Source organism: Crocodylus siamensis, chromosome 4, assembly GCF_052110815.1.
Source record: "Crocodylus siamensis isolate JL-2025a chromosome 4, ASM5211081v1, whole genome shotgun sequence".
NCBI classification, from domain to species: Eukaryota; Metazoa; Chordata; order Crocodylia; family Crocodylidae; genus Crocodylus; species Crocodylus siamensis.
In genome coordinates, this window is record NC_143398.1 from 115,255,761 (window position 1) to 115,268,940 (window position 13,180).

Here is a 13,180-nt window from a genome sequence, read left to right on the forward strand (position 1 = left end):
AAGCTTTAAACCAAAGAGGATTTTGAGTTAGAGTGCAAGAGGCAGAATATCTCTCAGTGTTTGAAAACATATTCCCCTCTGATCATTTGTTCTACTCGCTGAAACAACACAGATTTTTTAATTAAAATGTTCCAAAAAATATTTTCCTTCTAAGACTGAAAATGAGAAACTGCAATGTAATAGATAACTTTTTAAGAACAATATTAAACAACTCAAATATTCAAGTCCTGATGCATCTCTCAAGCCTGCAAGAAAGGGTAGCCTTGTTTTTGCATATATATTATCAATCTGTGAGAGCAAGCTGACAAATCTGGCATGTGCAGGGAGGGAGGGGACGGAGGAGGGGGATTGTGGAGGGATATAAAGACATAAGCATTATACATGCTAACCTGCTGGGTACATCCTCTTCCGTTCCCTTGTCTAGCACACTGCTCAGGTTATGCTCTGCCAGAGTCTCTTCAGGAACCTCTTCCAGTTCTTCTTCCTGCTGGAGTGACAATCGATAATTCTCCAGCTCAATCCGCTCAGGTGTGCCACGTAGTCGTTTAGCAAGGCTGGGCTCCTCCAATCCATTTATATTAGGACCTACAGAGCAAACCAGTGAACAGACAATAAATCTGATAAAACAGTTTTTGGAAGCAATTTCAGAGCTGGGGTGTAAGACTAACACTGGAAAATAAGGCACAAGAGTAATTCACATGGATACCATGTTAGCCACTACTGAGAGAACTTGAAAGGAAGTCATAGTGTAAAATGGACAAGTTGTTACTGCTTTTGGCCAATGGACACTAACAAAATGTTACACGTTCTGATTTTGTGGAGAAACAAGAATATTCTAGTTGCAAAAGCCAAGGCCATGTTCAGGAAAGGACAGGGAGGCCTTTGCCATGGGGACTTATCTATTCCTCCAAAGATATGGAATGCCTCAACTAAAGGAGACAAGGGAACACTCCTACTGCAGGAAGCCAGAACTATTGCCACTGAAGCCACTTCAAGACAGCAGCAGGAGTGCTGCTATTGCTTAGGGAAAAGTCAGCCCCTGAGGACCCATCAGGTCTCCTTTGCTCTGGACCTAAACATACTTTCTCTCAAAATATACACAAAAACTTCAACCACAACTCTGTTAACACAATTTAGGTCTAACTTGCCCCTTTTATAATTCTAGGCTGGAGCCATATGCCAATGAACCTCAGTCAGAACCTGATTTTCCTTAGACAAAGGAACATGAAACCTGAATATATACTTGTTGCATTATCAAACCCAGTCCCCTAGTACCACACAAAATCATATTCTATAACTCTGTTTATACACTTACCAAGTTTCAACTTATAACCAAATTTTGGTTTCTTTCCCCACTGCTCCTTTTGATAGGATACTCCCAAATGTCAGGCTTCTGATGGTTAGACATTGTTTTCATTCCCAGCCTAGGCTCATTCACAGTCAGTTTACACCTGTTTGTTTTTGTGCCACTGGCTTTCATCCTAAATAGCTCTTGTCCCGTCCTGGGGTTTTCCCCCTTTCGCACACCCAATTTATTTATGAAGAGCGATCATTGTTTCTCAGCCTTCTTTTATGGAGGTAAACCAGCCAAGGCAAACTCTCAAGATAAGTTCTCCAATCCTCTGATCAGCCTACTAGCATATCTCTGCACCCACTCCAGCTTGAATTCCTATTATTTTTTATATGGGTGATCTGTATGTAGCATTTGAGGTGAAGACCTACCAATCTGTCTACAATGGCATTTGTACGTCCCTGTTTTTGCAGAAAACACCTTACCTGATGTATCCTAGGAACACATTTGTCAACTTCACAGCTGCATCATGGTGGCTCATAGTATCTTGTGATTCATTAATATACCAAGATCTTTTTATTCCCAGTTACTACCTAATGATCACTCGGTTTGTAACAGATTCTTGTTATTAGTTTCTTAGGGTACTTTCTACTATAAAATTTTATCCCACTTTTTCACTCCATTTCTCACTGTAAACCAGTTTTTCCTGTATGAAACTCCAACTCCTCTCTGTGTTGATGATGCCTCCCAAATTTGTGTCATCATAAAATTTCATTAGCATGCTTCTGCTTTTCTGTGCCAAGGTCATTAAACAAAATATTACATAAGATTAATTTCCAAATCAACTCTCGAGGAATTCTGTCAGTAACACATCATGCAATGTTTCCCCTTTCAGCATCACTTGTCATTACCCAGTTTCTTATGTACTTTACACAGTGCCTGAACTCACCCAAATCACCCTAATTTAACTACTGATTTCTCAGGCAACACTAGATTAAATGCTTGAAATCCCTTGCATCTCTCTTGCCTAGTAAATTAGTTGACTTAGTTATCAAATAGGTCTAGCACAACTTCCCTTAGTAAACCTATGTTGTATTTTATCTTGTTTTTTATTTACTTCCTATCTTTATTCTTTTCCTTGAAAAATTGTGCAAAGACTCATATTATTGAAATCATTTTAACAGATCTGTACTTGTCTACATTATTTTCTCCTCCTTACTTAAACAGGACTACTATATTTGCTATTTTCCAGCCCTATGGTGTGACATTTAATTGGACAAACTGATAAAAATCCCCCTTACTGAATCTACAATTTGATACGCCAGTTCTTCAAATGTTCTAGAATATATATTATCTGGTCTTCAGTCTTCCAGATAAGCTTGAGTTCATGTTCCTACCCAAGTGCGATCACTTCTATATCCATGTACTGCTTTTGCCTCCATGTTCATTCCTGCTGAAAACTCGGGCAAAATAGTAATTCAATGATCGAGATGCACCTAGATAAACTTCAGTGCCAACCCTATCCTCATTTCTCTTTCCTTTTTCTACTTTTATTTACCGGGTTAAAGAATACATTGCTATTTGCTTTAATTTCATTTATGAAGTCTAACCATAAGACTTTTGGTAAATCTCACAATCTCCAGGACACAGCTTTCTTTGCTGATTAAAACCTTTTTCAATTCCTTGTAGACTCTCTGGTTATTCCCACTATCCTTTATGAAGTGATTATTTATTTGGGATAAAACTTGTAGGAAAGAATCCCCTTGATTGATATACAAGTTTCAAATATTTTTTAGGGATACAGGTTTTAGCTGTGTTAGTCTACAGGCAAAAATATTCAGGACTTTTGGTGGTATCTTTTATTTATTACACCAACTAAAAAGTTGCAATATTTCTTTTTCTTTACTTGCAAGCTTTTGGACTCTCACACCCTTCCTCAGGTAAAGGAGAATGCACAGCTTGTAACATTTCTCCCAGGTAGAAATGAAACTTAAAATTGCACAGGAGAATAAAAAGATGTTATAGGTTCCCCTGGGTGGAAAAGTTCCTTTTAAGCAAATTAAGCTCAAATAAAAGTTCAAGCACTCTACATACTTCCAAGTTGTCTGATGGCAAGCAGGGTATAAATTTCCTGTTTTGCTAAGATGTAAAGGCTGATGGAATGCACATACCAAATTTTGGGGCAAAGTTAACATAGCAGAGAGCAGGGAACAGATCCAGGCGGATCTGGACAGGTTGGAAAAAATGGACAGAATGAAATAGGATGCTGTTCAACAAAGACAAGTCCAAAGAGCTGTCCCTGGGCAAAAAAGAGCCACCAACACACTTACAGGCTGGGGGATGACCATCTCAGCAACACAGCAACAAAAAAGGATCTTGGAGTCATAGTTGACTCTAAGATGAACACAAGTTGTCAATGTGACAAAGTGATCAACAAGGCTAACCATACTTTATCATGCATTAGCAGATACATAACAAACAGGTCTAGGAAGGTGATGCTTCCCCTCTACGCGGCACTGGTCAGACTGCAGTTGGAGTACTGCATCCAGTTTTAGGCGCCACACTTCAAGCAGGATGGAAAGAATCTTGAGAGGGTTCAGAGGAGGGCTACTCGTATGATTAGAGGCCTTCAGGCAAGGCCCTACAAGGAGAGACTGAGGGACCTAGATCTTTTCAGCCTTCGCAAGAGAAGGCTGAGAGGTGATCTTGTGGCTGTCTATAAATTCATCAGAGGAGGGCAGCAGGGAATAGGTGATGCTCTATTTACTAGTGCAACCCCCTGGAGTAACTATGAACAATGGCCACAAATTGATGGAGAGCAGATTTAGGCTGGACATTAGAAAGAACTCCTTTACAGGAAGGGTTGCCAGAATCTGGAATGGGCTTCCAAGGGAGGTGATGCTCTCCCCTACTTTGGGAGTCTTCAAAAGAAGACTGGACAAGCATCTAGCTGGGGTCATCTGACCCCAGCGCTCTTTCCTGCCCAAGGCATAGGGTCAGACTCAATGACCTACTGAGGTCCCTGCTGACCCTAACATCAATGAATCTCCTGGCTAAGCAGTTCTGTTGTGGGGAACTTGTTTTCCAGGTATGAAAATTCAGCTCAAACAAAAGGCTGGATGGAGCAAAGGTGGAACACTCCAGGTCTCTGGATGTTAGGTTTTTGCTTCTTTTTTGTAAAAATTATGAAGTTTTCATTTTATAATAAAAAAACTTCATAGTGATAATTTCTGCCAGTATTTCTCTCTCTAATTTTACGAAGATCTTTTACATTGCGAATGTGTCCAATGGAATGTGGGTAGGGATCACCATATTGCCATATGATCTAAACCACATAAACCTACTCAAAGGTCAGAAAACTGTCCTGCCTTTCCAAGGATAGTTTTGGTCTCTACCCTTTGCTGCAGCAAAAAGGTCTTACATTATGGCAGCATTTTAAAATTGTTTTTAACAGAACTGAACTGTTTAACGGCTAGGATTCATGCTTCAGTTCGTTCTCTGAGATGCCTAGATGGTGATACCACGTCAACCAAAGCTATTTTTGTAAGCTGTGTTACATTCTCCAGCTCTGTGTTTTCAGCATCAAGGGATTTGACCTGGAATGCTAATCTGCCAATCCTGGGCAACAGCAAGCGAAATGGATTATGGATAATGGAAAAGGACCATGTAAAGTCTATAGTGCATTCTCACAAAACAAGTTTTCCATACTGGACTTTGAAGATTACAGTGTATTCTAGTTAGATCCAGCTCTCCCAGCATGAACAGCTTTCACATGCTATTTCTGGCTTGTCCTCTTTCTTTTTTGCCTACTCTGCTTATTCTGCAATACAGCCATGTAGTTCAGAGATATAAGAAAGGATAAAAGGAATTGCTTCTCCACAGGTTTTTTCACCTTTTTTTCTTCATCAGAGCCTTGGTCTTCTTGTCAGATCCTCAGAAGAATTATTTTCAGAGTATGGTTAAGACCACTAAGAAAAACAAAATTTCACTGCAAAGATACAGAGATAAAAATTGTAGGAGCTTCCCCATTTAGAGAGGGAAACCAAACTGACATTTATACAGGCTAATGATAGTCATGTAAGCAACCCCCAGGCATGTGTGTTAGGTAAAAGTTAGTAGACTTGTACCTATAACTCTATCCCCCCAACATGCATAGGGCAAGGAGAATTAAAATCAACCCTACCACAGTATATGGGGACATATGAAGTGTCTCAGTGGAAGTGTCTATAGAATAAAGATAACGGATAAAAGTTATGTGTAAGCTGTATGACAAGGGAGTGTAGATAAGGTATGCCTGTGTGCCTCACATGTGTTATACTCCATAAAATCTCAAGAAAGTGGGAAGAACATTCCCAGATGCACTTGGGGAATTATGTAAGACTGATTTTATTCTTTATAGGTATGAAATTCAGAACAACTGGCCAGAACCCTCCATTTTATTTTGCATAGGAAAAATACAGTTTTCTATTAGAGAATAGGATCTATGAAGCTCAACTTACTGCTAGCTTGGAATACAGACTTCTAGTAGATAGCCCTAATTGGACACACCTTGCACCAAGGATTTGTTTTTAGTCTCTAAAAAATTATCAGGCTCCACTTGGATGTCAATAAAAACAGTGTCAGACCTGCCAATTAAACACAAATGTACAAATATTAACTGATTCCAAGCTGTCTGCATCATTAAATAGAGAAGGAAAATTGCTACTTCACAGCTTTAGGAGTACTGCCATTAATACAAGCAGCTTGGCTTATACTTGCTTTCTTACAAAAAAAATAGGTGGAGCAAGATTGATGACTGCTGGCCAGTTTGCTCAATTCAGTAGATTAATAACATTGCCAAGATTACGCCTGGTTCACTAGGGTCTGCAATGCTAGAGAAAAGAAAATTTAAACCTTCCCCAGACATTTCTTTCTTAGTGACACACGCTATTCCAGTAAATGGTTCCCACAGAACAGTGGTTTTTCAGTTTTTTTTGGCTACGTACCCCTTTACCTGCAAAGTATTGCTGCTTGTTGCCTCTTCACCTGACACTAATGTCACAGATGTCAATGTGTGCCAATGACATTACTCACCTTGTGTTCACCAAGCAGAAATAATGCCACCATTATTAAAATTTAGACGCATACTCCTTGGTAAGCCATGGCATGCCCCAGTTTTAAAAAAACTGCCAAAGAGTACTTGAAGATAACAAGGCTGCTGTTCAAGACATCAGTAGAGGAAGATACTGCTCACAAACAAGCATATAGCTACTCTATAGCAGTACCTGTAGAATACCTTTGTAAGGAGCACATTGATTAACCCCCACCTACCACTACATGTTCCCCCTGAACAACAGCTGCATGATGTACATAGACTCAATGTAGTCAAACTAGAAGCTGCTCACAAATTGATAGAAAGGGGCCAATGAAACCGCATATGATGAAATAAAAAGAAAAATATGTCATTAACCAAAAAAACACTAGGAGGCACCTGAATGCTAGAAGTAGCTTGTCACCCATCAAGGAATCAGCTCAAAAATCTAAAAATGACATCCTAAATAGGAAAAGCATTTTCAGGACCAGACTCAATGGCTCTGTATTTTAGAAGAGCTGCCGACTATGAACAGTACATAGATCATCCCTAGGGAACTGTTTTTCCTAACAGAATAGGCTGCTTAGCTGTTGTGTGAAAGCTGCCAGAGCTCCTTATTTATCTCATCCCTGACGCAGCCTAACTCTTGTAAAGAGCCCTGCATCCAGAGATAACATTCCAGTGCTGAAGTGCCCCTTGCCTTACTCTTCTGCATGAAAGCTTTCCTTCCTATCCTCTTATTTTAGAAACAATTGCGATTGCTGCTGGGGCCTGAGAAGCTTCCCTATCCTTCTGTCTTTCAATATGTTTCTCAATACTATGCCTAGCATAACTGGTCCCTCAATCTCAGCTGAGGCCTGAGAGCTACTATAATACAAACAAGGCTATCTACAGGAGTGTATATGCACAAGAGAGAAGGCATCAATATACTTCCTATGACATTTTTCATTCTGAATTCCTTGAATTCTTATACAATTTAAAACCTGAAATTGAATAGATCCCACTTGGGCATTTTCTTCTTTAGTAAATAAAAGTATCAAAACTAAGGCAACAAGAGAATATTAAAGGTGACGTACAATAGAGAAGGAACATGCGACCCTCTTCCAGGCACTTAAATAATACGGAGTGCACATAATTTATTAATAAAATTTCAGCTTAGAAATGAATGGAGAGAGAGAGAGAAAGAGAGAGAGAGAGGTAAGCCTCCATTTTCAAGCGTTTTAAATATAGGTATCATCCTCTGGGGTGAAATTTCTCAAGCTTGTCTGCAGCTCACCATGGATTTCTGATGGTGAAGGAGCATGTTAGAAGTATCTAATAAAATCCTTATTTAAAAAAAAAACAACTGTATATTTCAGTATCAAATCTTATTTTGTGAGCTTTTCTGGCACTTTTTTTCAGATGCCTTTCTAACCACTGCCAGTTGGCTAAGACTTACTGGTCTGTCTTGACAGATTCAGTTAGCAATCCCTTCCCCTTCACCCCAGTACTTCCTCCAACTATACCCAAGACCTAGGACCTAAGACCTGAGGCTTAATATCCTAGAGTGCACTGCATCCCAGACAAAGCCATAAAACAAGGTTCAACCCTGCACGAAGTGCCGTCTTAAAGTTGGAGGAACAAGACAAAGAGACTTTAAAGGGGAAAATGGGTAGAAGAGCAAGTCATCACTTCTCTTAAGGACCTGTAAGAAACCATGTAGAAAAAGAGCTCAGCAGGTTTAGTGAGTTCTTGCACATTCTCTCTTCATGCAGGCCAACTCCCACATTTCAAAATTGTGCATATGCTGTAGGTTCCATTGAACCGTAAATAGCACAGCTTTAAAGCCTACATATTTTGATAGAAATGAGAGATACAGATATTGCTCAAATAAAGGAGCTGATGCATTTATCTGAATTGCAACGTACAATGAACACCAAGTACCTATGTCATTCTGACTGGTCTCCCCAGACTTTTTTTTCTTCTTCCTTTACTTATTATGCCAGACAGTTATGTCCACAATGAGGCTGGCTACTGCTGTTTCCTGATGAAGCTTAGGTTCTGTTAAATGCAAAAACTTCAAATACAAGGAGCTGGGATGAGAAGAAGCACAACGTCATATGGGAATATCAAGAATACCACATACAGGATTCAAAACGAGCGGAAGTTTGCAAGCTGAATATCTCAATGGACAGCATCTAAAATTCTTCAGTCATCTTTTAAATACTCAGCATTCTACACAAAAAATGCATACCATGCTGAACAAGAGGAATGAAACTGCAGATTCTTCTTCATTTCAAGTTTTTAAAATTAAACCTGGATGGTTTTCTAAAAGATATGCTCTACTGAACCAAAGTTACTGGGTTTGAATTACCAATGAAAATCCTGTGTAATACAGGAGATACAACTAGTGAATCATAATTGCCTCCAGTCTCTTCTGGCTTTTAACATAAAATGAAAATAAAAGGTCTTTCCCAGCATAGAAAGGTAAACTTGGAATAGCCAATAAAGGCAAGAGTGTTTTCCACCCAGTGCCCAACATGTCAACACTCGCATTGTAACTGGCATGCCACAGCTCAGTGTTTCTCAAACTGTTGTGCAAGCAAAGATTCCTGGTACATCAGGAAAAGGCACATTTAGAGAAATGAGCATTGGGGATTGCAATGGTGGAAGAAGTTTAATAAGAGATCCCTTTATGCTGAGACCTGCGTTATGGAGGTGTTAAAGAACGAGCGCCATTTCCAAAGCTGTCCAAGAGGTTTTACAAGAAGGAATCTTCCTTGACTCAATACCTCATGTTGCAATCTGCACTTTAGAAAATAAAAAACTTGGTAAGATTCCTGTCAAAAACTGTCCCATCCCCCCAACCACTAACAAAATATAAAGTAAGTATTTACTCAGTTCAAGGCCAGTTTTCAAGTTCAGCATAATTCACAATAACTTTAAGAAAGGTCAAAATATTTGAGGAACTGGGAGGGAAGATTCTCAAAAGTTAATTGTAGAAAGGAAAGCCCTCCTCCATATACTCAATACCCCCTAGTTAGAATTAAGACCTTGCTATAAACAATAGAAGTTTGATCTCATTCCTGCTAAATTCATCAAAATGTTTTCATGTGACACAAGATATTATCACATTCTATATTTGCTTTAGAGATGTTATAATTTTGGTGCTTTTCTCAAACAGATTTAGAAAGACATTCAGAACAAAGCGATCCTTCTAAAGGCATAGGTGAAGCAAAGCCTGAAAAACAGGCTACTGATTCAAAGGAGTGTCTGTCTTCATTCTGTTACTAAAGATATGCAGACTATATTCCTGAAGTGAATATAGTTATATCAGTTTTATTTGAGGGTCACCTTTAACTTCTTCCTGTCACTTGAAAAAAAGCCAAAACCCACCCACAGACTTGCAGCATGAAGTTATGCTGAAGCTCTGAGGATGTAAAGTGCCAAACATTTTTATAAAGTAATGGAAAGTTAAGGCTCAGTGCGTGTACTTGTTTAACCATACATAAAAACTGCCTACTCTTCCAGAGTGGTAGAGAATAATCCAGGAACATAGCTGTTTTGACCCCTGGAAAGACCCCAGGGCTGGAGACAGAAAAAAAAGACATTAGGTCATCTAATCCATGCTTCAGAACAGTACAAAAACTGGTTTTCCCCACTGCACTTTTGGAAGAAAATCCTAGCATTTGTACAATTTCAGTTTTATTTCTGATTGTTAGCACACTACAAAACATTACAAAAGGTGAGGTCCATAATATTTAGGCGATTTCTTCAAGTAAATCATGAATGTCTAACATGCCCATAAACCTGGTATGTAGCATAGCTGGTAACAAATCACAGAATCTGATGAAATGAGCTTGGGCTTAGGAAACTTCATGCTATATATCTGATTTAGGCACTCTAAAAGGTATCAAAATTTACTTTGCTGTCAAACAAGTAATTCACCATTTTTTTAAAAATTGTATTTGGTATCCTCTGGGTTCTTGAACTCTCTACAGTAGTTTGAACATCCACATCCTGTTGTCAGGTAGTTTTAATTTCAAAAGGAACTGAAGCATGGGAAGAGAGCAAAATTTTTTTTTAGCTAAAGACAAGCATTGCTTTAAAGGCCTGAGTTCTGTACTGCCAGCTGTTTAAACTATCCTATCTCAAAAAAGCCACCAGGGACCCTACTTACCGTAGCAGAAATAGTGGACTGAAAAAAAACAAAAGCAGAGAGAAAGCATAGGCGTGATGCTTCATTTTTAACACACTGGGGTCCCTGTTCATATACCTTCTTTCCATGATTCTTATGATGTAATATTTATTAAAAAGAATTATTGTAATTATATTATAATGGAATTCTCCCGTGTCCAGCCTACTGCATCACTACAACTACAGATTCATGCATTTGGTGTTCATTTCTTGCTCCTGTCCCCCTGTCCGTAACTTTTAATTTTACTGCTACCAAAAATTTTATTAAATTATACACTCACTGAATTAGTCAGGCTATCATGATGCATAAAATTATCAAGAGTATTTCTAAATGTGCAAGTAGTGCTTTCCAGCAAAGAACTGAACATTTTCATCCAAAAGTATGTTGTGAAACTATTAATATAAAAGGCATGTCTGCTTTCTCTCTCTGAAATTGTTGTCTGGGTTCTTGGCAAATATTTTGATCTAAAGTATCAAAAATAAAGTTATTAAGAATTATACATAAGCAAAAGCCTTAAAAAAATCAAGTAATAAATCAGATCCATAACTTAGTTCTTCTATTCTGATGAAACCATCCATACAAATCTAGATCATCTCATCAATTGCAATTTAGCACTATTTCCACAATCAACCCATTCCAGGATGGTCTTAGATATGACACATCTTTGTCTGCATTATACCATTAGCAACTGCTACAATGCAGAGTGCTCTATAACAAGGGGCTACCTTCGATATCGTTCTCCTAGATTTTGGAGGAAATAACTACCTAACACCTGCAAACATGCAGTGTTTCATATCTTGTGACTAGTTTTCTGAAACACCCTAGAATTTTGAAAACCGCTATAATTTCAAACACAATTTTTCATAAAAGACACTTACTCATTAAAGATAAGGCACATATCAAATTTGACATTACACTAAACAAACGTACACTCTGCAGCAGTGTTATGTGGACCTAAAAAGAATTTAAGATCACCCCAAAGATGTGGCTAACTTCTGAACCAACCAACCAAGACTCATGAAAATTTCCATAAAATAAACACTGGGTTTTGGGATGCCAGTAAGTATAGGGAAATTCAGACTAAACACATTTTTGAGGCAAAATGTAAATAACTAAACAGAATGCTGAATGGAACTGCTTGCTAATCTTTAAACGTGCATCTGTCCAAGAAAAATACGACTATATTTGCAGTATGACCAAATCCCAGATTATTTTATTCTCAAAACTCATCAACTACATTGATTATTTTGGAAATCTGAGGACCATGCCAACAGGGTCAATGAGTGACTATGCAATGCTTCCTCTGAAGAAGTCTATAAAGTCCAAAACAAGGAAGGATCAGAAGGTATTTCTACTGAATAAAACACATGATGGGAGTCCAGAAGCAGTGGAAACTTCCTATGGAAAGATTTTGATGGAATGCTCTCATCCAGTTGATTTATACCAGTAGTAATGTTTTTTTGCCAGAATATTCTGACTTTCCTCCAGACTTTTCTCAGTTTCACAAACTGTTGATTATTCTATACTTTAAGTTTTGTTTAGTTACTGGCAGGTGATGATACATGCATCTACCATGGTACAGGTCCCCCTTCTATAGGGAAAGCGGATTATTTTTTTCTGTCTTAAAACATGCTTCACCATGGTAAGAAATGAATGACAGATACTATATCTGCGGCTTTCACTCCCTGCCCCCCCCCACTTTTCAGACCATTTCTCTCAATTGTCTCATGTAATGATTTTTTTTCCCTTATTACTTCTGCACATTACAACCAGTATTTTGAATTTCCTTTTTTATGCTATTTTTTCTTACATGGCCAAATATGTCTGAACTGGGATGAAGGGATCTCTGGGTGTTTCAGTTGCTACACAGGGCAGATGTACTTACTTACACATGATAAGAACATATATTTGGAGAAATTTTTAAAGAAAGAGAGAATTAATTTTGTATCTCCTCTTCACTGTTGCTGGGCTCTCGATAACAAAGCTGCAGGTCTAAAGAGAAATACAGAATTCATGGTATATAGTTTGTCCTCTACCGTATCTGACTCTTCTAGCTTTGTTTATGACAAATGGAAATGTTTATACTAATGTCTGTTTCTCTCAGGGAAAAAAGTGTTTCAGTCCAGCCTTTGGTTGGCAGAGTGATCCAAAACTCAAAAAATCAGTTTTTTGGGGTCCATGACCAAAAAATCTGGTCAAGGTTATTCCAACCCTTTCAAACTTAAAAGGTAAGCTTCCAAATCCCCATTAAGGGATGTTCCAGAAAAATGGCCTAATATTCCAAATGCTGTTGAATATCCCAATAGGCGAATCTAGGATTTTAAAGAGGGGGTGTACAGGAGCAGCAACCAATGCTGGAGCATCAACTAATGCTAAAGCAGGGGCTGCAGCCACTGTTCCCAGCCTTCTACCTGCACAAAGTACCAGAACACGCTGTGGGAGCAATGGATAGGCACTTTTTAAAGTCCCCCAATCAGGTAACCATCCCCCAACACCTATTCCCTTTCTTTCCATGCTTAGGGGCACCTCTCTTCCCATTCCTCCCCTTGACTTCTCTACTAACACCTCTGGCTATGGGTAAGGGAGACATGCCTACCATCACTGCTGTCCCAACCATTCCTCACCCATGCTGTGGGGACTG

At 38.7% G+C, this 13,180-nt stretch overlaps 1 protein-coding gene across 15 annotated transcripts in view; it reads right to left on the reverse strand.

Annotated features, from left to right (window-relative positions):
* MICAL3 (microtubule associated monooxygenase, calponin and LIM domain containing 3) overlaps positions 1-13,180 on the reverse strand; it is a 231,236-nt gene that overhangs the window by 73,957 nt on the left and 144,099 nt on the right. For all 15 annotated transcript variants that reach the window (XM_090043473.1, XM_090043486.1, XM_090043484.1 and 12 more), the window contains one exon: positions 390-585. In XM_090043473.1, coding sequence (XP_089899599.1) covers positions 390-585 — 196 coding nt within the window. The remainder of the gene's footprint in view (positions 1-389; positions 586-13,180) is intronic.